At 39.3% G+C, this 27,186-nt stretch overlaps 1 protein-coding gene across 6 annotated transcripts in view; it reads left to right on the top strand.

Moving 5' to 3' along the window:
- The window catches only part of LOC122566726 (glutamate receptor ionotropic, kainate 2), a 112,210-nt gene that overhangs the window by 66,650 nt on the left and 18,374 nt on the right, over window positions 1-27,186 (top strand). For 3 of the 6 annotated variants that reach the window (XM_043724387.1, XM_043724392.1, XM_043724391.1), the window contains exons 8-12: window positions 6,809-6,961; window positions 21,347-21,448; window positions 21,522-21,623; window positions 22,951-23,154; window positions 26,494-26,697. In XM_043724387.1, the coding sequence (XP_043580322.1) occupies window positions 6,809-6,961; window positions 21,347-21,448; window positions 21,522-21,623; window positions 22,951-23,154; window positions 26,494-26,697 (765 nt within the window). The remainder of the gene's footprint in view (window positions 1-6,808; window positions 6,962-21,346; window positions 21,449-21,521; window positions 21,624-22,950; window positions 23,155-26,493; window positions 26,698-27,186) is intronic. The other 3 variants (XM_043724390.1, XM_043724388.1, XM_043724393.1) reach the window with 3 other exon arrangements.

The raw sequence follows: 27,186 nt of genomic DNA, 5'->3' as shown, positions 1-27,186 counted from the left end.
AAATAAGGCTGTACACCTGTTAGACCGATCTTCTTGTGAAGAAAGTATAGGACGAACAAACGAGGCTCGTCTGGAAAAATAAACGCGTATCTACACGTGTGTGTCTTCGGGTCTCTTTTTCGACGAGAGCTTGTTACACGGTGGACGGTCCTTGCATACTGATCTAGTTCCTTTTATAGTGTAGAGTATCAGTCTCGTAGTAATCAAGGTGGCTGGGTCTCGTTGCCGATTGAAGGTATCGAGCGAACGAATTGAATTTTAACGCGTTGCATTCGACGATCCATTTTTTAAATTTGTTAGAGATCGGCGGCTCTTTGGAATTTACTTTCGCAATCAGCGCTATTATTTTCTAAAGACACGGATTTAGCAATTTCATGTGACTTTGCGAATTTGTCTGAATCTTTTAACCTATTAATGATCAGGCAGCGAAATAATACTTAAAAATTACGTGAACGTAATAAATCCGTGCTAAACAGAAATAATCGATCGTGGTACTATAAATAGTTCGCTGTGTTCAAAATTTTTTAAATTGTAGAATGTAAATGAAAGAGAAAATAGCGACAAAAAGAATATCAATAAGAATATTAAATCTTTGGGATTTCCTTCCGTAGCTGCAATTTTAAAAAATTGATTGCAAAAGAATGCAATGAAATGTTAGATTGACGTAACGTTGAATTTTGATAAGCTAATGAGAGAAGCTTGCCCCTTGTCGAAAATAATCCAAGAGAAATAGTATTTTTTCCACTCTCTTTACCTGTTATGTCCCAGCCATCCAATGAATCACCGAATACAGCTCGCGAGGCGGGATAACATGGGCTTTTACCGCCATAAATCAGACTATCTCGTGCTCGAAGAGTTTTATTATTTCATCCGGTAGCCGGCCTTACGATGACGAGATTCCACGGTTGGCATGGCAGTTGACTTTCCTTTCTCGTCCAGCTGCTACCCTGACAGCTGTGAATCTGACGCGCATCCTAAAGACCTCTTATTAGATTTTAAATTTCACGCTATTGTAACTAGATCTTCCGCGGCCCTATCGTGACATTTCCGACTCGTCTGAAACATTCCACGCGATCTTTCGCAAATTCTTCTACCTATCTCGTATCTATCGATCGTTAGAACGAATACCGTTCCTCTTTGTAACGATCGATACTGTTTCTCCTCCTCGTTTTCCTATTTGCATTTGCCACATGGATGCGTTCCAATAAATGCGAATCGTTAATTAATACACGACAATACAGTTGACATAATTCATTTAATTGGAAACGAATTCACAGCCAGTGCAAATGCTTGTTCTTCCTCGATAATAAAATATACAATTGCAGGCGAAAAATAGTGTACGGTTCATAGTTTTGTAAATATGATAATTACACTACATTCACAATAACATTCTTGTACTAAACATTTCTTACTGTGTTGATAAAAGTCATCTGTATTATGTCCACGTATTCATGATTTAATTCTTTTTCTAAAACCGTGACGTTCTTGTACTGTTTATCCTTCAAAATTTCCTTTTATCACCACTGTACATCATAAAAATCTCATATTACCGCGTCTCTATTCTTCCGAGTATAAAAGACTGTCCTGTCGTGGACAAAAATTTCGTGGTCGACGATTGCTCGAGATTCGCTTTAAATGCTAATGAACAATCTGATCCGCGCCCTCGAAAACAGACTGACCCGTACAATTGTCCTGGCTCTCCTCGTGATCTAGATAGGAAAAATGACAGGACGAGCGAATTAATTTCCACCCACGCGACGATTACTCCGGTATGAAGGCTGGGACAAGGATTAAGACCTGGCGGAAGTTCTTCGCCCTTCTACACCCTTAACCTCGCAATCTCCATGCTCGAAAGGAACTCGCAAAATTTGCGGTGCGCGACGAATGTTTGCTAACTAACTGACAATCTGTCTAATTTAGAGCGGATAAACCGAGGCGTCGAACTACGATGTTACGAATGTAATATCCGACATAGGAAATATGGAATCGTCGTGAGTGTCGCGTAGATTTTGCTTGGAATAAATTACGACGATTTGGGGAAGAATAGATTAATCCGGATATATCTGTTATCCTATGTAAAGGGTATTTATTTCTTATTAAAGGTATTTATTTTTACTATTGGAACAGTGCATAGATAATGTACAATAAGTGGGACAAAAATTTGGTTGATATATTCAAATTAATAAGTAGAAAATGACATTTTGAAAAATGTAAAAGAAAGAGGAAACATAAGAGGAAACATGGATAAAATTTGGAGAGTTGTTTAAACATTTTTATGGGAATTAACATAGAACGGAAATGGGAATTAGAGAATTCGCATAACACCTAACAGAATTTGAACACGGGCTAGAAGATTAACGTAACTACAGTTAGTTCGCATTAATTAAGCGCAGTAATGTATATTATACCACGTGTATTATATAGAGCAGATATAAATATAACGAAATTCAAAGCAAAGTTCTCTGCCTCTAGATATAATATACTTTACCTACTCTAACAAATACCATAACATCTCTTATCTATTTTAAAACTTCAACTTTTTTATTGAGAATCACAGAGAAACTGAGGAAAGAAAGGAACCTTAAATCCCTCTGTTCAAAAACTGTAAGGAGAAAGAGCTTAATAATCTTCAGATCCTTGAAAATCCTGATTTTACCTCCGCCAAAGAGATTACCTCGACTAATTAAGCTAGCCGGACTAACAACAGATTTCTTTCTCAACTAATTTAATATTTTAAACAAACCTTTCTTCTACTAACAGAAAATTTAAGAAAAAAGATTTGCAAATTGTATTATTAAAGACAAATTAATGTATTATTAAATGACAAATTAATGTATAATTCAAGACAAATTATCTAAGATACTTAGTTAATCTTATTCTGAATGATAATGGAGAAACTCGTTTAATGTTTAACAGGGTAGATGTGTCGTAAGTTACTCGCGAGTTGTCTCTCAGCCTTGGGCTAATTAAAAACACGCTCCAATTAAGCCAAAATAACGAGGCAGCATGAAAACTCTATCCAACTACGAAATTTCTGATAGCGAAGAGCGAGCTCTTTTTTCAGCCGTTTGTTTTCCAATGTAGCCGCGAGCAATGGCGAACGATCTTGTTAACAAAATTGCGGATTATTCTTCACCAGCTTTGACGGCTACAGATCTACGACGATCTATCTGCAGATCGATTTTCTATTATAAATCCACGAGCCTCGGAGATTGAATCGTTATTACATTTTTTCACCGTCACGATATTTGTCAATTTCGCTTCTGTTTGAAATCATATGTTTCATCTCTTTCATTCTTTACTTTTTTTTTTTTATGATAAATTCGTTTTAAACGTAACGCGGCATGTTGAATTCCATTCACGTCAAAATATCTGTTTTTATTGCAAAGGAAAATTATCCTAGATCGTTCCAGTTTATTGAAAAAAAAGAATTCCTATTTTAATCGTTTCGCATGGCCATTTCAAAAGTGCGAAACATAAACAACTTTTTTCAGGAAAAGCGTTTTGCAACGTCTATGTACATTTTCAGATTGGTTTCAAATGTTATCAATCTAGTCGAATCTCATAAGTGATGGTGTTAATAATGTTTCAGAATGTTTCGTATAATACGCATGATATATTCCTAAAAAAGAAAGTTTCTACAAGCGTACGAATGCTTTGGCGAACCACTCTGCTTCTACAATTTTCTCAGAGATCGTAATTTAAAATTCTCTCAAAACTCGGTCCCTTGCTTCCTCCACGTTATATACGATTTCCTTGTTCGCTTTTATCGAGTGGAAATTCACTGAGACCGAGAAAATTTCCAGTTGTTTTCATCGGAGGAGCAACGATGATAGTGCACAGGAACGCAGTTATCGCTGATTATTTTCCACGATACCAACTTTCCGCCGCGTGATCTTTGCATTTCCATCGAATTTCCCGATAGCTCAGTAGGAACGCGTGGAATAACGCGCGTTGTTCCACGTCATCGCGTTTCACGCTGAAACATCTACGTAACGATGTATTGGTTAACGTGAATCAATGAGCCTGGATACGTCTGCTCGATCGGTCGATTCGCTTATTAATGGGTGGAGGAGAAATGGCCAATAAATATCGGCGAAAATTGCCTCCTGTCCATGGAGAGCCAATACTTTTTCGGATAACTTGTAACGCAGCATTCGATACGTAATTGGAGAAAGGCTAATGTCGGATATTTCGAGAAATTGAACATATTCCTATGTTTGTGTTGTCGAAATATGGTTGGTCGGTCGAGAAAATGGAAGATTAATTTTTGAGCAGTGGAGAAATTAAAGTATCCGTTCACTTTTCTGTCGATATGATCTGTCGTTGAACATTAAGAAGAATATGGAGGCAATTTCGATACACGTAATCCTTAAACTTGTTTTCTCGATATTACTTAAGACGTCCAAAGGAACTTGCTATGAAACCCCTGATATTTTATTGAAGATACACCATCTTCTCGATTTCATCGCTTCGCTGATTATCGCTTTATCGTTAATTAATAGGGTTCCTTGAGCATTATGACGATAATGAACGAAATATATTATTATGTTCATAAGTAGTCTGACGCTGTAGTACATTTCCGATAACACGAGATAGGGATTTTAGTGGAAAATTAATTAAAATTAGTAATTGTAGAATCAGTAAATTAAAAATGAAAATTATCTGCAAGGAACTCGATAATACTATGTATATATATATATATTTCTTTCCTTTTTTAACGATTTTAGACATCACTGCTCAAAATAACATTATAATAGGTGTTTGTCTCGGTTTAAAAGATCCTTTAGAAATTAAGCAACCTGAAAATTACCGAGACATTTGTCGAGAACCTGCCTTAACTTCCGAAAACCTGGCAAGTTCACCAAAGATCATGCAACATGGGTCTCATGGTAGCTTTACCCTGGTATTTGCTGTAATCAAACACGTAGTACGCGCGTATTTACATGGAAAATTAGCGCCGTGCAAGCAACGAAGGAAATTCCAGTTGATTCGCGTCCAGAGGGATACGAAAATAAGCCGAGCAGGAAATTGATTCGAACTAGCTACGTTTTGAACCCTTTGTGTTATGGCGAATTTGTTGCATAAACAACTATTCAAAATTTGTTTGTTAAAAAGTAACTTATCGGATTGTGTGAAGGGTTCATTAGCGCGACGTTGTTTTTCTCGTCAAACAAAGTTACGAGGAATGTGGCAAAAATAGAAAATTTCACGCACTGAAACAGAACGAATGCAATCTGATTAATGAGCCTTCGGGGCTTGGATGTGCATGAATTCGAAAATATTCTCGTCGAAATAATTAGATCGCCAATTGAAACGGCTTTGTTGTTCGTATCAGTTTCCAATACCTCGAATGTTCGACTGTATGCATATTAGTCGTAGAAGTTCAATCATTATTACTTTCAATCATTGTTATTTTCAATACAGTGTCATTGCCCGAACGAAGGAACGTATTCGTTTCTAATTTTATTTTACACCGATTGTTTGGTATCGTAGAGAGAAAAATATTCGGCTGATCGGGATACTGGACCGGGATTCGAACCCGGATCTTTCGTTTGCCGGCAAAGTGCTTTCCCAATTAGCTACCCAGGCGGTCGATGAATATTTTCTGCCACATTTCTAAGCCTCAAACAATTGCCGCCTGACAGTGTAACCGCCCTCGGTCACTCATAATGCACAAAACATATAAATACCAGTCTAAACTCATCACTGTCGGTCAACTAGATACGTAAACCATAATCTTCTAGCGTCGAGACCCAAGCTACTTCTAAGAATCTTAAGAAGTAAAATGTTCGACCCATCGGGTTGCTAGACCCGAATTCAAACTCAGATCTTCCGCTTGCCAGCAGGGTGTTTTCCTAATTAAATTACTCAGGCCGTCGACGAAGCTTTCTGTCGAACTTCTAAGTCTCAAATGGCTGTCGCCTACGGTTGAGTTAGATTTATCGTAGAGACAAAGCTGTAATTTCGTTTATTCTGCTTTAACTATTAAATCTAATATCGTAGCTGTTTAAACGAATCGCTTGTAACAACTTCATGAAGCAATCGATAATGAGCAGAGCTCTTGGAAAAGCTGACAAAATCACGAATTAATGCAACTTGGTGCATGCGACAAATACTTCTTTAATTTCGTCAAAGCGCAATAAAATTGAAATGAATATGAAACGCGTTTCCAGGTTGGCGCCACGGTGCTAATGTCACGCTCCTTCGTCTCTTTTCAACGATTCTGACGGTAGTGCTGATAATTTCCATAACAGCGCAAGGCGTGCAGCCTCGTTTATAAAGCTCACTGCCAACAACGTGAAAAATAACCAGAATTAATTCTTCTAAATTAATTACAATCAACTCTATCCGTTCTTTCTCCAAGAAAATGTTTATCACTCTTTTCCTCAGGGATAATACATAATCAAAGATTGTGGTTTCAAGTTAATTGAAACGCTCTCCATTTCTATTTCTTCCGCTATAACATTTATCGTAACGCCACTGAGATGTTTTTCTTCGAAACGCGTAAACCTGAAACTTCATAGAAAAATTCCGGAGAGATAATGCGTTTAACCAGATCCTCGTTTAAGTGTCTACAAAAGCTCGCGATGCTTCCGCCGCGGCGCACGTTCAATAATTTTCAAAGGCGACTCTCTTTCTTCTGGTGGCTGGTGGAGGTGATTTTACCCAGCTGCATAATTTAGATGATCCGTGGACGGTCGCCAAGCAAAAAAAGAACAGCAGCTTACGAGAATATTTAACGCGGCAGGGAGCATCGCGACGTTCTGTGAATGATCTATACTGAGGAAAGACGTGCCTTTTTCAGGCGGAGCCAGCGCTCATGTACGATAGCGTGCAGGTGTTCGCTGTAGGATTAAGAACCCTGGAACAGTCGCACGCGCTCAGGCCCGCCAACATCTCTTGCGAGATGGAACACCCCTGGGACGGAGGGTTGTCCCTCATCAACTACATCAACTCGGTGAGTTTTACTACTTTTACACGCGTGCGTGCTCTTTGAAACGGAAAGAAAAGACACGGTAAAGTAATATTTCACGTATGTATTTCAAGCTCTGCGTTCAAAGTCTATTCCTAAGACTGTTAGATTCTCCCAGAATTATTAAATTTCTTGAATTTCGAATATAATGTAAAATTACATGCAACTGATTACGATGTAAATACGATGCACGCGAGGCGTATTCGTGATGATTAAACTACAGATTGTTAAGCAGCTGTCTGAATAAAAACTTATAAAGATGCACGATATAAAAAAAATAAAATATTCATAGTAAAATGCTCGTTAAAGTTTTTTAGTTGAGCGAAGCAAGCTTTTGTTTAAATCGTTGATTATATTTCAAAAAGTATAAATTTATTAAACGTCCGCAATCTAGGCGTGATATTTAATGCCAGTTGCGTTACATCTGTGAGATTCCGTTAAATATTTTCCACTTCATATTCGAATAACAGGTTTTAATTACCACGGTAGCGGTAAAAAAAAGTTCTAGCGTCTAATCGAATAATCTCGCGTCGCGTCGTCTCGCTTCGAGTAAGATGTGTCGCCTGAATGGCTAGGAGATTAACGTGCTAGGACATGCTAGGTATTTCGTATATCTTGAGGAAGTATTTGGACACGAAACGCTCCTCAAAACGGAATTTAATGTTTCATCGCATTAGCGACCCACGTTATTCGTAAAATGTCTGGCTGAATGGGCGGAATGCTCCTGGAAACGCCATGGGAAGTTCCATGGACGTATTTTGTAAAATGAAAATCGCGAAGAAAAGGGTGTTCATTTCTGTCGAGCGCTTGTCCGATCCATTTTCAGTTGTCAACAAGCAGCGAGCGACGTTTGTTACACTCACGAAGAAAGTTAACCGACAATTTACGATGAATTACGGATGCAAAGAGACTGGACTGCTGCCAGGAACAACTGTATTCCGGATAATTGCAAGCCCTTTCGCGAGGACGAATGGCGATTTTACAAACTCGCGAGAAATCGAGGCGTGAACGTTTTCAGTTAACGAGAAAACGCCGCGGAACGATTACATTGTGTTGTTATAATAGTAATATCGTTTCATTACATTCAGCGTATTTCATTACATTCAACGGGTTTCATTGAAGTGTAATTTGTGAAATTTCGATTCCGTTTAATGAAACTTTTTTAAGTTTCCGGACAGTTTCGATATCGAACAGAATTATTAAAATTGCAAACGAATAAAATGAACGGTTATGATGGTTTGCCTAATTGTGACCATATCGTAAGTAATGTAATAATAAGTTAACACGATCACCTGACTAATAACAGTCTCGACAATTGATTTCGTTTAGCCTCTATTCGTGTACAACAAAAATTGCACACAACTATCGACGTATCGATGAGTATCGACATCGGCTCATGTCGATGATTTACGATCGTGGCCTTTAAAACAGCGTCATATACATTCGCCAATATTCGACCGCTTTGTATTCGAGCGTCGACACGTCGGAAGGTTGTTTCTATGAATTTCAATAGGAATTTTATGAACACCAGACACGGATAAATTTTATGAAATATCGAGCAGGTTTCCAGTCTGTCAGGCGCATCGACCACACATCGTTCGAAGGCTTCGCGTGTTTTTGGTTTATTGTAATGAGTAGCATTACATGTACATTCTTTGCGAGATAAAACAATCCTCGTTCGTTAATAACGAACTGTTGAAATAGCGTGTACGTATTATGGATAAATATTACGCGTTATACATTACGACTAGACTACATTACGCGTTATCGCACGGTGTCGTGATACATTGAATTAACGCTTCACGTAACGAATAATTAATAATGAATTTATGAATTAATCAGAAATAATGAGATTTTCCCTTACACCTTGAGCAACGTTCCGTAATTTCAACGGGCAGAAAATCAGGTTGGTTCGTAATCTGGACACAATCAAGAGGTTCCACGTTCGCCAGTATCCCCTCGAGGAGCACTTATGGTCCGCTATTAATTTAACAGTGAAGTGGCTAAATTCCAATATCGATGGTCGTTTAACAATCTGCGAACATTTGCCAACCTCCCGCAGAATATGCATAAGAAAATATATTACGCTGCATTTTCCTCGAATCGTTAAACGATCGTTCGATTAATTCGATTCGAATTGGAACGTATTTGTTCAGGTTACAAATTTCAAAATTGAAAACGAACAATATACTTGAACTCGACTTTGAATTCAAATAATTCACGGCTTTAATTTGAACCAGTCTTAATGAGATCGAAATCACAAAGACTCTGAACAAAACTGATCTTAACCGCAGCTTGACAATTTCGTGTTTATGAGAAGTACACCGCAAAAGGAATTCGTAACGATTTTAAACGCGGTCAGTGTTTACGGTTTTAACGGCCGGTAACGAGCTGGAGCGTTCATAAACGATGCTTTTTTCCGCCATTTGAAAAGCGTCGCGTGATAACGTCAAGCCATAAAACTACTTGGCGCCACTCCAAACGCGTTTATCGCCGGATTAGCTATTCCGCGTTGTTTGTCCGTACGCTTTTCCGAGCATCTTTCGACCAAATTTTGGCACGCGCCAGGCCTTCCCCTGTTTATACCCATTGGCACCGTGCAGCTGGTTTCTTTTCTCAATTTAGAAATGCGTACTTTGCCGTTAGTGAATCGGGGAAAATGGGTCATTAGGGTTCGGTTACGAAACGCTGTTCTTCACCCGTACTAATGGAGTCGTTCGAGAACTACCACAACTTCGCTCGATATCTTCATACAAGATGCATTGCATGAAACTTTTTCGATTGTGAACTCGAAAACGTAGTACACAAACCCATGTGCCTGAGTCTCAAGTGAATAACAAAAGTCTCAAACATGATTAATTCAAACGAATGAGTTGATCAAAAAATTCTTTCATTTTTTTATGACATGTTTGCGTTACTATACTTTATTATAGACGATCAGTTCATTAGTTAACTCGAACGCAGTGGCATCATAGCGATAACGTCATGTCAATGTTGTATATGATCTGTCATCTAAAGCAAATATCGGACATGTGTTAAAGGAGAGACAGCTTGTGTATATAAAATGGAAATTAGAGCGTGCAATATGTGGTATGATGATTAACAACATTTCTCTATACATGCATCAAACATTACTCGATAACTTCACAAACATCGGTAACTTGTAACAGCTGATTAACAAATATCGTTAGAATTAGTTTCATATATTTGCCTTGCGCGAAATAATCTTAGAATGGGAAAAAAACAATATACTTATTCAGAGCAACATATTATACCGCTATTATTAAGGTTAAAATATCATTGAAAGAAGCCCAGAAGAATTTGCCACAATATGTTTTCTGTGGTGAAATATGACGACAATGAATTCGTTGGTGATTCTTTACCGCAACGTCGAAAGGACCAGGTAATTCATAATGCCGGTGAAAAAAGTGCAATCGATGATTTACTTTGCCACAGCAATATTTCATCTATGTTTTGTCGCCGAGTATCGAGGGTCGCCATTAATTCTCACGCGTACTTCCCCTATTCTCTCAATTCCTTTTCACTTCGCCCTGTTCTTCCGATTCATCCCCTTTTCTCACGACATGATTCAATTCTCACCTTCCGGAACAGAAGATACACGATTACGCGTCCAATCTCTTGCATACGACATAAGTGAGCAACCACACAATTACCAGTCGAAATCATCGACACATAAATCAAACCAATTTCGCGATAAATCGAACAACGGTCTCCTTATCGCGCAAATGTCGATACGTCGCGTCGTATCAATAACCGCCCGGAAATTCCGTACGCTATATAACCGTACGAACGCTGCATACAGTGTGTTGAGAAACTTGTACAACTGTTACGGATGGAGAATGTCTTTCTCCACGTAGAGAACGCGTCCTCGCGCACCTGAAACTTCTTCAAAAAACAGAAAACAGAAGTGTCTTTTAGCATAAACATTCCTTATCTGAAGCAGCGCTGGAGACACAGCTGCGATGGAACTGAGCTTCGTGAGAACATCCGATGAGCACCGCTTTTTAGAAATTTTAAACGAATTAATCCTTTCCCGCGTGCAAATGCATATGATAAAAGATAAACTCATGACCTACCCTACCATGAAATTGTCGGATTTTTATGACATATAAGTAGTCGAGAAATCATGTTTCTCGGACGAAACGTCATGAAAAGTCTCTTTGTAACTTTGTCTCTGTGTCGTATTCATGAAGAAGCACTATAGTGAGATCAGGCAGAAGTTGGAGCAAAAGTTAGCCCGCGCATTGCCAGTGCGCCAAACCCGAGCAACCAAACTATAAGGTAACGCACTAAGCTACAGCCATTTATTGGCTACGTACACGCTTGTAACAATCTTTTGATTACAACACACATATCTGTGTTCCTGGTACAAGTTCGAGTTTAATTATTTGAAACTCTAACATTTAAGAGAGCAATCCGCTCGAATCGTATTATTAATCAAAGTTACGATTTCTGTACTAATCTTTGCGGCGAATTCCTGATTTCGTTCCAGGCTCGTTCGCGCGTCTCAATATCCAAAAGAAGCCTTTCCAAGCTAGTGGTTTCCCGATTTCGCATCGGTTTCATCTACACAAACTGAACCCTTCTTGCAACTTCTTGCTTTTATGGCAGGTTCATCCGCAGGTGATCCCATCCTACAGGTACGCGTCAGGTGCATCCGCATACCTGCTAACACACTGCAAGCGTATTCCTTAAAAGTACATTCGCCAGCATCTGGCGCTACTCGAAGCCCAGCCTCGTAACACAACAAACGATATAAATTCAATTCCTCGCTCTTCTTCCTTCGAAAATACCATAGGGAAGTGGATTTTCATTTTTCATGAGACTGTTCTGTATTTAAACGTCACACTTCTTGGTCTCTCCGATGCTTCCTCTCGGGACATTTCATTTACCAGATTTACCAGCTTATTTCTTCTTGAGGTTTAAAGCTCTTGCTTTAAACATTTCTACTTTTTTGCGCTCGACTTCGCTACCTTTCAGCCCTTTTCTTCTTTCTTGCAATAACGCGATTCTTCCAACGTCGCGACGCTATTTTCCGGCTTCCCGTGTTTCATAGATATTACTCGAGAATATTACCTAATTTAAATATATTCAAATGTCCTTTTTCATAATTGATATTTTTTTATTCCTCTTCTATCGGTAGTTCAAAGCAAATGCAGTCATCGAATTCTTGTATCATGGTTTGTTATGACATTGTTTGACTATTTACGGAAATTCATATTTTCATGAGTCCACTTAAAGAAATGGAATCTTAGATGTTCCTATAACGCATACAATATAAACGTTCAATTTCGTGAGCCACTGTACAATATTTCATGCACAAATCACGAGACGATGCGTTCTAATTATCTAAAAGGTGTCATGTCCCAAACTTCCGGAGAAGCAAATACTGCACGAGTGGACTACGGATTATCACAGGAGCTTTGGAAAATATTCGCGTAGACGGCGCTCTTTTATTATGAGCCTCGCTGTCCTCTTGCTCGTCGCTTCGAGAGTTCGTTTACCGGAATTGTTTCCCACACCGTGCTTCGTCTACGGGTCGTTTTCATTTCGGACGACTTGCCCGTTTTCGCCTGGTATTTATTCCACGCGCGGAAATACATTTCTCAAAGTATTCGGAAGCGTGCACCGAATCGTCGACTTGCTTGTAAACGAAAAGGAGGAACAAAAATTCGCCAACAAAAGAGCAAGCGTCCCAATTTTTCTGCCTTTGCCACACTTTTGCAGCACGATGGCGTTCAAACGTTTTACTAGAAATAACGAAACCCTGCAAAAATGTATTCTGGTGTAGAACGTATCAGTTATTTGCGAATAAAAACCTGAAAAATTGAGGAAGAATGATGTCTTTCGACTCGATAATTCACAAGGACTAACTGGTTAACTATCGGAGTTAAGCAAAGTAAATCAGGTCGTGTTGTATAGTGGTTTCGGTCGAATTTTCGCGAAAGAATGACTCGTCAAAGAAAAAATTCGCTACGGCAGGGGAACGCCCCGAGATCCGACGCGAGTCATGCAAACTCGGTGGTGCAAGTAATCGGACTACCGAGCGTTAAAATTGTACACGGCGCTCTTTTATCATGGCAATCCGCGTGTCTCCGCTTTCCCCGTTATCTTCACCAAACCATCATCGTCGCCACTGGAAAGCGCAATGTTTTGGATGAACGCTTACCGAAATTGCTGCCTATTACATCTTTTTGTACCCTAGTCACGCATATTTCTTCCTCTGTTCCCTGTATCCGTGACCACCCCTCCTATTTTTTATCTTCTATTGTTCCTATCCCTCTATTACCTCGCTCGTTCACAACCCTTTTTTCTCTTTCGTTGTCCAGATCGTTTCTCTGTTTCTACCATATTCGCGATTACAGAAAAATCTCTAGGTCTGTTATAAATGCACTGTGAGTGTTTATTCAAGTACATATTTTTTTGGAGATCATAATGAATACTTTAATTTAATTAATTTGTATATTTTATGTGTTTTCCTATATTTGCGCATTTTTAACTTTCGCGTAAATGCGTAAACAGTTGCCAATTAAGAATGCTTTAACGAGATTTATGGGAAAATAAATACTTCAACGAAATAGAGGCTCTTTATCTGCATTTGGTATATTGTTACATATCCCAAAATCATAACTGGCCACTTTCACGCGTAATTGGGAATCTGATTAATAGCCCTTCTTGTCTCCCACCTGCAATCTCCGTTCTTGCTGTTGGATGAACGATCCTTGAACGCGGCCAGTTCGATCTAGTTGTAATCAAGCTACACTGAAGCGCTTTTGATTTCATTTATATGTTATTTCGAAACTTCTTTACTAATTATTCCTGATTATACATTGATCCTGAACTTTTAAACGATAATTTATAACCATAAAAGCAAAATTCATGAAGCTGCCCTAAGCTATTTCGCGAACATTCGTTTACAACTGTAAAAAGTCAACATTGAAACCATCAAAAATGACATCATGATCGTAAAACGGCGAAATACGTGTATTATGAACTGTGTCTCTAGCAGCAAAAAGTCTATAACCATTACACACGTACAGCCTAGTCTACTGTCTTTTATATAGAACCGTAAAAACATATTTGAAAACTACGTTCGTAATATCAGAGAACGATCACGTTGTTCGAATCCCTTTGACGATCCAAAGATCGTGGCGATAATCGTCTCGATTGTTCCGACCGATCGAACCGATCGAAGCACGTGACGAAGATACGTGGAAGAGCCACATACGTGACCCAAACAGTGAACGTTTTCTCATCGGCGTAATGGAATTGAATATCGAGCCGGAATACGTGGTCGATGCACGTCGATAAGCCGCACGCACGCTTTGGCATATTTCCAAATGCCGGCTAAATGCCAACCGGCTGTCATTAGCATTGCAAAGTGCGCGAGACTCTCTCGATGGATTGTGGATAACACGACGTTGGGACGACTAATGGCCCGCGGAACATAGTTATAATATGACCGGATTCCTATGAATTTTTATACATTTCTGTCAATTCCAGCGTACCAATTTTTTCGCGAATCTGTTTTTGATATATTCTCATATTGCAAGATTTGTGGATCCCAGTAAATGGAACGCACTCACATAAATGCAAAAATATAGATATATTAGCAATGGAAGACCATACGGGGTAGAAAAATATAATAAACTCATTTTTGTTCTTTCATGTCAGTTGGTGATTGAAAAGAAGAATTTTTATATGAAATAGCCGGAGAAAGGAATAAACTCGGATCTGTTTCTTTTTCGTTTGATACGTGTATTTTTGGCTAAGACAGCTTCCTTTAAGGATGCAATACTTGAGATTGATGATGCATTCCCGGCGTAAGAGCGACGCTCCTTCAAGTAGCACACAGATAGCCTGGCCTCTGAATTGTCGACGATATAACTAAGTTAGTTTCTGTTCTCTAATGGAGCATTTCGGTGCGATCCTAAATCCTGGCCCGTGATATTATCGTCCTTCCAGCACGGTTTAATTGAACCGAACGAGAAATAATTGCCACGAATAACCTATAATTCTGCGACTATGGATTGTGGATACTATCGTACATCTGTTCCCTGGATTCGCAACCAGTTCCATTGCTAGAAATTTGTACGTCGTTGAAAAAAGATATTGCGAAATAGAAAGAAATCCAGGAACAGGAAAGTGATAAAAATTTAACCATTGCGAAGCTTAATTTATTGCAGAGGTTCTTACAAATAAACTTCTATTTAGAAGCACGGCACAGTTGGCGCGCAATCGATACCGAACAACACGTTTAGAAGCGCACATAAATGCGAACGTTCACAGTTCCAACGATTAACGTAGCCGGTCGGCTCGTAATTAACGACTTAATTGCAATCATCCGCTTCGTGGGTGCTCCGTCATCATGAAATATGGATACGTGTAAACGAGGTATCCTTCCAGTCGGGTCGGCGAAAAAACTCGCAGTGATGCAACTCATTCCAGAGATGTAGTTTGTTAAATGGTGTTTCGTCGACTCGCTTGCTACGTAACGTTTACAAAGTCACGAGGGATACGATTGAGTAACAAAGAGCCCTCGACGATTCCCGTTAATTACGTACTCACGTATAAACCATGCAACTGCTCGTCTACGGCGGCCCTAATTGTTTGCTCAAGTCGCGCAATACTTAGGAGTTCAGAAACTGCTTCGCGAGTCGAGTTCAGAATATGAAATGTCGAATGAATACTCAAGTAGAGTTGTTGATTCTTAGACCCTAATTAGTCGCGACCTCAGCGATAAGTAAATCGTATAGACTGTCTGACCATATACGGGTTTTGTCTATTTAAACAAGAATTTCACGGAGAAACGCGGTATCTGATCACTAAAGTTCTCTTTCTACTTAAGCTACTCTATCTCGTTGCTTGTGCGCTCCTATAAGTTTTCCGTATTTTTTCCGTATTTTCCATTTTTAGTTAAATTATTCAGCTTACAAAATATTTTCTAGTACGTAACTAAACGTCTTTCAATTTAATTTATGTACAAGAAAAATCGTTGATTCTTGATGCATGTTACGTCCGGTGACTCTACGCAAACCAGGCCCCACGCCGCGGGCAAGGTGGTTGCCAGGTGTCTGTACACCCTTATTGCGTACCCTCAATAATCTTAAGGACTTACCATAAATCTTGGCATTTTCATAGTTAAGGTTCTTCAGACCAAACAAGTATCCTTTTACTTCAAGTGTTCCTTAAATTTGTTGTCCACTCCGGGAAGGTACGGTATCTCCCGCTAGCAACTTTCTCTCGGGGGCGGCTAGAACCCTTCCTTGGCCACCAACCTTTTTCTTATCCAATCAGAAGCAATGACTATTACCCTCACTTTCCTAGTCAAAATTGTCATCAACAAATCCGATGATCCCGTACGCTAGACACACCCATCAATAGCTTTCCACATTGATTTCCTCATTGAGCTTCATTAATTTTCCATCTTTAGATCGGCCAACATCTCTTGATTGGTTTTCCACCCTTAGATCCAGTGTTATAATCAGTTCAACCACACCTCTATTATCCTAAACGAGATAGGGGATCGATCACTTCGTGGCGTCGATTATCTAATCGTAACGGGAATTTACGACTCCCGTTAGCGCGCTTCCTCGTGACCGCGTCTCTCCACGAACGGTCGAACAATGCATGATTAACCTGTGATTATGTGATAAAGCGGTCAGGCCAACTGCCTGATCAGGCGCAGCCTTTTCTACTCATCGCTCTGTCCGATTACTAATGTCCGCTTCTACTTACGCGTCTATACATCAATGCTTGTGTTTTCCTCCAAACTTATCATATCTTTCTATCGAAATTGATAATTATACATTAAATTGATAATTATGAACTATTTGCCTGTAGCATAACCTAGACATTTCTCGTTCATTTTATCAAGAGTTATACTTTTCATATCAATCCTGTAGTGACGTAGCATCGATTCTAATAAAATTTTCATGAGCCTTAAACCAGATGCTTCATCTTTCATACGATAATCACGTTAAAATGGAGTATAAAGTATGCATAAACCCTACCTCGGACTACACGTCGCCTGTTACATTCGCCATAAACCTTCTCATCAAAATCTGCCATAACAATGCACATAAACACAAACATGAATCGTAATACCACTATTCGATGATGAAGTTACGAAACGACGCAACGGTAAAGTTGATGACGTTTGCTCATTGAACACTTTGTCGTATGGCTACGCGATATCGTTGAAACCAAAAGAAACCGCGAGTTAACGTAGCGAGAAAAGCCTCTAAAGCCTGGTAAACTGTCGTGGCGGTCGTATATGGCCGACGAGCATGTGCCAAAATGTGGAAATTTCGAAACAGCTGCAGGAACGTTAATTCACTGGCTAACAGGATTTTAAATTTTGTTTTCTTCTTTTTATCATTTTTTGTTACAAACCAGTGACAGTTACGTAACATAGCTAGAAGTTATCCATCGCAAACTACAGCATTCTCGACAAATTTATATCACAACTCCAAACATGTGTAGAAAGTTGTGCGTACCTCGTAACATACGATTACGTTGAAGAAGGGAGCAAAATAAAAAGGACGAGGAATAGACGAGCAAAAACAAAAGAGTCGCATGGTTTACTCCAACATAAGGAAATTTTTAGTAGACAAAAGTATCTCAAAGGCAATATGGAGTTAAAATCTGTCCACGTTATTCTCATCATATATGTCTCCTATATAAACGTTTCCCGTCCTGTAGGAAAATTTATAAAATCACCGGTATTAATTCGTAAAATTATTTACTTAAACAAAATTTAAATTAATGTTAAATGTATTCATTTATGTCGAAACTTACCAGAACTTAATGCAATCGTACCTTTTGTTAAAAGCGATGGGAAGTAGGTATTTATCCACCGTACTGCAAAATAAAAGAAATTAATTTATCACGTAAAGACACTCGAGATAATCCGCTTGCCACGGTCCAGTTATTGCCCTTTTAATCCGACGCTTATGCCAGCGAAACTTAACGAGCACTCTTGGCCAAAATGCCAGAAGTTATCCGTCGTTGGAGCGCAACTTAGATCCAACTTGCACGCTTTAAACTGGAACAGAGACCATCCATTAATTTACGAACGTGGCGCGGCGTGTTGTCTCGACCGCTGTTTCATGCCGCAAACTCGCTTCCAACTTCCTCGATTTAAAGAGCCTTGCTCCTACTTGGCCAAGGAAAATATACCTTTTCCTTTAATCCCTCTTTTGTCTCATTCCTATTCGCCTTTGTTTTAAGTATAATATATAATAAAACCGGCCACAGGTATTGGAAAATGCTACTTCGTATGTGTTTTTATTAATTAACAACGATGCATTGCAGGATATGCGGTACACGTGGAATTATTATTAATAAACAAATGGATCATGAGGGAATTCGCTCGTGGCTCGAAATTGAAACGTTGAAATAACTGTATATTTATGATTGTGTCCTGTGTATTAATCCCTCGAGATATGATCGTGATAATCGTGATCTAACCTTTGCCCATAAAAATCTGCCAGAGAATAAACTAAAAATAATTCACAATTCTTTAAATGTTGATCTTCCAATTTTAATTACACTTCAGCAAAGTCAATTTAATTTCCTTTTCTGCAGATTAATTAGCGACGAACTTTCGTGCAAGTCGTTCTTTGCGGAGTAAAATATATAAAAGAAGGAAAAGTTTCGGCGTAGGCCTGCGTTCAAACATTTTCTCAACCGTTTCAAAGAAAACTTATGCTTTTTTTATTTTTTTTCTTTATACATTCCTCCTGGTTTCGGTATTTCACGGTTCCTCGAAGTTGACAGAAGTATCAGCTATCTCCGACGAACAAACGTCAGCTGCAGGAGCAGTGAAACTTTCCGAGCCTTCCCTATCGTATTGGCATCCACAAAGGTTTCGATATATCAAAGGGGAACCATTTACGATTTTACAGTCATAGCTTACAAATCTTCGACGAATCTTACCCTACCAGATAAGATAACCACATTAACAACGAATAAAATGATCGACATCTCCCCAACTTCTTTCTTCAGTTCGTTCAACATTTTCTTTCTTTTCCCTGCGACTCAACGAAGGGGAAATAAAGAGAGAATCACTGGTTTCCACGATCCTCCGATAAAATAGAGGTTCGTGTGTATTGGGCGAGATTATTTTGCTCGTCTAGTAGGGGATGAAAAAGAATTCAATGCTGCGGTAAATTCCCCGTGTCCGATAGAATGGAATTGTTCTCGGCTCGTTTCCTTGCCTGGATTCGACGGTGTCGGTCATTTCACCGCGAAAGGACTCCATAAAAATCAGAATCTAATAATACTCGTTGCCGGGTAACGGGACAGGAGGAAGTTGACGGTAATCCCCGAAGAAATTCCACGGAATTATTGTCCCGCGGGACTTATCTCTCGCGGATGTATTGCCCCTTCTTTCCGTTGCTTTTATTTATTCGCTTCTGTTAGTTTCACGATATTAAGAAGTTCCTCCGGTTCTTTTTCCATCGGTTGAGACTGTTCCGCCGCTTATTCCACGATCTAGAAGGGATCTAGAAGGGAGAAGAGAGAGAAAGAAAGTAAAAGGAGAAATCTATTTCCCTTTACACAGCCCATAAACGCGAGTAGGTACGCGCGGGTTCGGGCTGAGACTCGCGAGTGAACGAGTCCCCCGTTGCCTCGTAAGTTTTTTCACAAGGCCATAGCTAGAGTAATACTCTCCGTTTCCTGGTATTCAAAGTGTTTTAATAAAGATTAAACGTAGTCTGAAGATAAAACGCTGCTGTATCTCCGGTAACTAGTTTTGAAATAAACAAGGCATAAATAAATTAAAAGATAAACAAAGTGTAAATTGAAAAGAGTTTTATGCATAAAAATAAACTCACGTATCTAGAATGTAAATTAAAATGAACATATAAAGAACGTTTTAACTTGCGGATGTTTAAATTGCTTCTGCTGCTATTTAGAGTAATAAGAGGTGACTAGAGGGAGTTTATGTTATTTCAAGAAGCGTATATATACTGATAATAAAATTCCCGCAAAATTATCTTAGGGGTGTTCTCCTCGATTTTGTATTTTTTTTTTTTATTATTATAAACCTTAAACGCTTCTTATTGTTATACACTTTTTATTAAAGTGACATAGACGTTCAGTTGGAACGAGGTACTCTGTATAACAAACTTGCCGTGATTTCCACCATCACCCATACGATCTTCACGCGAAAGAAACATGACACGGAACGTGTTAATTAACGTGCTCGTCACCGGTTCTTTATCTGCCCGTATTTCCCGTCTCGACAATACACCGCTGGCAAAGCTGTTAAATTACAGTTATACATCATCGTGTCTTTCCTCTCGTCGTTTTTTGCTCCCCTCGAATTAGCGCCCTGCAGACGCAAATTAACGCAACTTTCCGCCAAAAGAACCCAAGCTATACATTCGCCAAGAAATGAAACAACAAAAATTATACAAGAACCTGGAACTTCTTAAAAACTACGATTATCGCGCATTTTATTCGTCCTTAACTTGCATGACATCGTTCCATGGGATCAGAGGCGTTTTCTTACTCCAGTTAAGAGTTACCACTCTTAAAAAGTCGTTATTGCGGCGAATCCTTCGACGACGGAAGTCGTTAGGCTGGCTTTCGTCGCGCGACGAAGTCCAAGCGGAAGCTGGCCGAGACGCTTGATCCACGCTTCCTTACTCCCCTGGCTAAACCGCGCGAAAATATTTTGAGAACGTGCCGGATGACGCGTCTCTAGCTCGTGTCCCGTCGTCCAGGAGATCGTGGACCGCATAAATTTGAGAAACGGACCGGGTAGCTTTGACCCCGACGGACTTTTTAATCTCCTCGTCGTGTCTTTAGTTCCGCGTTACCTTTCCGTTTTTCTCCTCGACGGCCACTGACTCTGGTGCAAATGCGCAATTATGATTCAACGATCGTGAAAAGATTTTTTTCGAACTTATCTTTGCGGACAGACAATAGAGAGATGTCTTTTATTTTATTTTAGCTCGTGAGTTTCAGGGAGATTTTCTTGCGAGTTTGGTCTCTTTAAGATCTGAGACTTTTGGAAGTTGAAAACTGTTATAGTTGGTACACATTGTTCGGCTTAAGTTGTATTAAAAGTTACCTTTTGTTATCTAGAACTATATATATTTTATATGTGTATATAAGAGAGAGAGAGAGAAGGAGAGAGAGAGAGGGAGGGAGAGCGTGCGTGCGTTTGTGTGTGTGTAAGATATATGAAAATATGTGTGCGATTAATGTCCTATTTCTTTCCTCAGTTAATAGTAACCAAGATATTGAAGACTGACAAACTATTCCTTCCACGATAATTCTTGCGTATGCAAAATACAATTCTCAAATAAATAACCACCATATCTTGATCTTCAGGTCGAGATGAAGGGTATTTCCGGTCCCATCGAGTTCAAAGAAGGGCGCAGAATTCAATTCAAGCTGGACCTGCTGAAACTGAAGCAACATTCGCTCGTCAAGGTACACTCTCTGTTTAACCATCGCTTCAAATTTTTTCACAGACATCATAAAAAATCACATGAGAATGAAATAGGTCGGTGAATGGCGTCCAGGCGCCGGCGTCAACGTGACGGACACCGCGGCATTTTTCGAGCCAGGATCAGCGAATGTCACTCTGCTCGTCATCACTATATTGGTGAGTCTTAACCACTGAATTTTCCTCTTTCAAATGTCATTCATTCCTATTTAAAATCACGAAAAGGCAATCTCTCCCATTTCAATAAATCGCAGAAGGACTAATTCGATACGTTTTCGCGTCTATCGTTTTAAGCTTCGCGCGAATCACAAACCACGTTTTCGTACTGTTAATCGAAAATGAAACGTACCCGAAATAAACTCGAAGTAGAACTTTACAATACGTGGATAATATCGAAGCAACAAGTGTAGGAAAATTTGATAAGAATGGAGAAATCAATGGAATGTCATCGAACGATCGCATCGTAAAAAGTTGAGGAACGATTTACTGAATTGATCATGTTAGGTGACGTTTCAGGCACACGAGTAATAACACGTCACCTGAAAGACTTCGACACGAAGATTCGAGCAATAAAGTGATCATTGTCAATGACCCGTAGGAAGGATATTTACGAGCCACCGTGGCGAAGTCCACGTAACGGAACCTCGTACTTTATGTCCGGTATCCGTACTACCTAACGCGTCGTTCCGATCGAAGGATAGAGGCTAAAGTGGTATAAAATTTCTACATTTCCCGGGGATAAAATCGACTGCATCGACGAGTCGTGAAATCGCTAACAATCGAACCAACATAGAGTTGCTATAGTCTGGCTCGAAGATTTCCAGAGGTTAGGGCCATTTTCCTCCGCTCAAATAGGATAAACGTAGAAACGCAAAATTGTCGTAGGTATCCTGGTTCGGATTATAGCAAATTGTATGCGATCTTTGTTTAATTTTCCTTTTGAAATATTTCTCAAGTTTTCAAAAAACGAATATAGGAACATGAAATTGTCGTATCGCATTCCAGGACCCTTTTGCACAACAATAGCAGTAAACCGTCAAGTTACAAGTTCTAGACTAGTTATAGACTTTTCATTTTCACAATTTTTCCCTAAGTAGAACTATCAAGCGACTTGTCATTTCTAAAATTTCATTTGTTTTATTATTACACAGCGAAATATATTAACTTGTGACGTGAGAAATTTCACTAATAAAAATTTTAATTGTTACAATTGTTCGAGGCAGCTCGAACTACGATAAATCGTACGCTATCGACTTTTTTAGCGTTTAGAAGACACTGATAGTTTCTACGCGATAAATCGATAATTATTCGATCGATGACGTTGAAAATAGCTAGCGATGCGAATTTCTCCCATTTGGAAAAGCCTCTCGGGAGCGATTAGGGAACCGTATGAACGTGAAACATGTATCGTCCTGTGTAGGCTCGTGTATCGTACAGATCTGATAGCGTGTTCCGTTGTTTGCATGGACCCCCTGTTGCGACACAGGAAATTCCGTACGTGATGATGCACTACGAAAAAAACTACACGGGGAACGCGCGGTTTTACGGTTTTTGCGTGGACCTACTGGAGGCGGTGGCAAGGGAGGTCGGCTTCTCATACAGATTGGAGCTGGTACCGGACAGGAAGTACGGCGCGAAAGACCCGGAAACCGGGGAGTGGAACGGCATCGTCAGAGAACTCATGCGACATGTATGATTTGGTTTGTTTAATTTCTCTCATCTCACTTGGTTCTCACACCTTTCTCTCCCACGCGCGTGATTTCCACCTAGGTAACTATAGATATACACTCTAACCAATCTTACACAGTTAACATTCTCTAGACTGTCTTTGTCTCTTTCCAATATTAGATCACTCTTTTTAATCATTTAGTCGATACAAGTTCACATAACGATTTAATGTCTCCTTACACTTGTGAATAGTCTCAAACGCACCTGATAGTTACATTAGCCTAGACACTCGAATTTAACGTTTAACAAATTGAAACGTTATCGCTTCAATATGGAATGCGCCAATTGGTATCGTAATTAAAAATTACGTTATCTATCGAGGGACATTAATTCTATTCTAATAATGAAATAATATTATGTGACATTGAATACTACTAAATGTCGGAATATCAAATATCTTCTACGTTTAATGTAGATAACGTAACTTTTAGTTCGCATATCAAATTGTCCTGTTCCATAATTCAAGCGTTAACGTAACAATGCACTCTTAGTGTCAGTGAATTAGGTGGTTGCTGTAAACACAGATACATAGATAAACATAGATAAAGGACATGTGTAGGTAATAGACAGTCCCTCGGGAATACTTTGAATAAGCGTGAAACACTTCGACTCTCGATAGGATTCAAGGGTGAAATACTTGTTACACCACGAAGATTCGCTGTATGAATCGAAGGCGAAAGTTGCAACACAACGTACGAAAAGGATTTTTTGATCACTCCATTTCGATTAAAATCACCTCTCACCAGGATGATACAGAGCAACATAAAAGGCCGAACCCACCTCCGTTCACAAGACACTTTTGTAGTCGCGCTGATTATTAGACGTTTTGGGCGTCTCTCGACTCGTCGTTTATTCAGACCTGTCCACCTTCTAAATCATCGTAATCGATCATTCGCGCGACTTGTCTCGCCTCGTCTGACCGAGGAGTCGAAGCTAAATCACCGACTGTCACCGCATCGCGTAATAAAGCCCATAAATCGAGCATGGATCACAAGCTGTTAATTGACATTAGTCAACGCGAACCACTGAGAAACCTATGAACCAAGTCCTCAAATTTCTTTCATGATAAAATAACACGATATAAGAATTTGCAACAAATTACTTAAATACAGATGTACATATTTAATTAATCATATATCCATTAAGTTGTTGTATATGAATAGTTGTATTTCTACGAAGGTTGAATTTCAGAGGCTACTGTCATCTCATATAAATTTCGACCTATTATATTATAATTATATCATAGTATACTATACGTATTATGTTATAGTAGAAGTATTAAAACCTCGTTACTAATCGTCGTAGATAATTAATCAAAATATCCTATGTGAGTTCCTATGTGAGTTTAAATTTGGGAAAACTGCTGTGTAAATTTCTTTAAAAATTATTATTATCATTATTATTTAAAGAGACTGTAAAGGAAGTAACTATGATAACTAGGTTCCAGGAATTTTTTAACTTTAAAACTGATACTTCTTGTAAATCTTGATTCATGAAATTACTTATTCGTTGAGGAAATACTAAGTATATGTATAGATAATGTTTAGAAGATTTTATACTCTGCTATAAAATAATTTCAAATCACCTGATGGTTACGCAAACGACTCGATTAGGATGAAAAGTTAATCACGGATAGGGATTCTTGTCATAACGCAGAAATTTCGGAACTTCTCTGTCTTCCTCTTCGGGAATCTGTTCGTTTCCGGGTAAAGTTGACGTGATTAACGGAACTCGCGAACACACATGCCTAATTTGCAATTCGGGAGAATACCGAAGGTTCGATGTGCGAGCACGCCTCTGGATTTCCACATTTACCGAAACACCCCGCCCCGCTGGCGGAACTTAAATTAAACTTAAATGAATTCGATTTTCCAATTACTCGACCACAAACCACTCCATCACCGCAAATTACACGGGTCTCTTCTGTGTTCAGCGAGCACACGTGTATCTGGAAAACAAGATCTTTTCATTCCCCTCCCCCAATCGTACCGCGTGTCACAAAGTAGGTGGCAAAGTTCATTTACGAGTTCAAATGAGTTTTCGTTTGAGTCTTATTCGAGCCTCTCAAAAGACAAACTGCTCGATTCCTTGAATGTTTTATAGGATTGTTGCTTTGTAAAATTTCCCAATTTCGTTACATAAGCACGCGTTTGTTTTCTAATTTTCAAGGAACAAATTCCTTTTAGGAGTTCGTTTGTTATGAAAGTTAGTAGAAAATTCTTATAAAACTAAAATACAAAATGCAAAGATTAAAATAGGAAGAAGAAATATTAAAATTATTAGAATTATAAATTATAAGCGAATGGAGAATGTAGGTAATATTTTGCGCCGAATTGTACACAGAGAGTGTTTAAAATCCAATTAGGTGAATTTTCGAGTCATTTTACCCATCCAGAGTGTCGCGTTCATTCGAGACTTTTACTTTCAAAATGAATTATACCGTCGCGTCGAAAATCCCCATGCGGGAGAGAAAGCGCAGGTAGAAACACTCTCTTTCGTCGTTTCGTTTGCCTTTGCCACGTTCTTGCAGCTGAGTTGCCTTGTACGCGTGGCTACATTATCCCGAGGGAACGTTCGTGGTAATAGTCTATCGAGTGGTAATCCATTTAGCCGGTAATCAGCATCGAACGCCGTCCAGTACGAGGCTCTACGCGTCGTGCATTTGCGGTAAATATCGATCAGATTCGTTCGAGACACGTGGAACAATGGAGGCTCGATCGTCGACAAACGTTGTCTCTCTCTTTTCCCTTTCTCGGCTACTTTCGAGTAGGAGACACTATATGCGAAGAATAATAATTAATAATTTATAAGTCGAACTGTAGATTGGTACAAAGTAGCAGCTATCTTACAGTTAAATGCCTTGAGGAACGTTGGTAGTAAAAGCTGAAATGTTAGAAAGAAGAAAAGAAAAGCTAGCTTCTCATTTGTGTAACCGATTATCCTTACAAAGAGTGGGTAGAAAACTTTCTGACAAAGATGAAAGGAAACTAAAAGCAAATTAGAGAAGCTACGAAGGGATAGAGTAGTGAAAAAATGATTAATATTCAAGTAGAAACGCTCGAAAAATGAGAGAGGAACAGGGGATCTTAATGAAAAAGGGAAGGTTAATAAAACAAAAGTAGAAGATAAAACATATGAATGATGTGGTAGAAGCGAGGTACTATAGGATGGGGAAAAAAGAGTCTTACAGATACGTACGGATAAAGAGAAAGCAAAAAAAGATGGGGAAAGTGAGGTCAGAAAAGAGAAGAGGAAGAAGAAGAGGACAAAAGGTAGTAGCTCCTTTTTATGGTCCCCGTAGGAGCAGCCGTACGTAATGCTGAAGAGCAGAGGGAATTTCAGCGGGAACGCACGTTACGAGGGCTTCTGCATCGACCTACTCAAGGAGATAGCTCACATGGTGGGCTTCGCCTACAGGATCGAGCTCGTGCCGGATGGCAAGTACGGCGTTTACGATTACGAGACTGGCGAGTGGAACGGAATAGTCCGCCAGCTGATAGACAAGGTGAGTATGTCTATTCTCGAAGCGTCTACGCTCGTGGAAATTTACATGTAACCGCGCCGCCACGCCGCAACCTCGTCACGATCACGCTCTGGAGAGTACACATTACGTTTGCTCGTAAGTACATTTCGGATAGTTGAAGCAAGTGTCCCCATAGACGAGGATACTGAAGCATCTACGATGAAGCGCGGGTTCAGTACACCCTGGGAATGTTGCTTTATTTATAGGATTTTGTACGTCACGGATGCATTTACAGGCGTTTTAAAGCAGCACAAAATAAATTAATATCGATTTACAATAGAACCGCGGATCACAAGTGAAAAGCATAAAGAAGTCATATGTGTTTGCTGTCTTTTACGAAAGAGCAATTTTAGAGTTGAATGTGCTTTTTCTCTATCTTTGCATTATCCACTAACTGGCATAAAAGTTAGGAAATCAACAGGAATAGATTTATATTTTTCCCACGTTGTCTTCGATTAATTACAAACATGC

The sequence above is a fragment of the Bombus pyrosoma genome, linkage group LG4, assembly GCF_014825855.1.
Source record: "Bombus pyrosoma isolate SC7728 linkage group LG4, ASM1482585v1, whole genome shotgun sequence".
Taxonomy (NCBI): Eukaryota; Metazoa; Arthropoda; class Insecta; order Hymenoptera; family Apidae; genus Bombus; species Bombus pyrosoma.
Note: the sequence above shows the minus strand (reverse complement) of the source record. Positions and strands in the feature narration are given on the sequence as shown.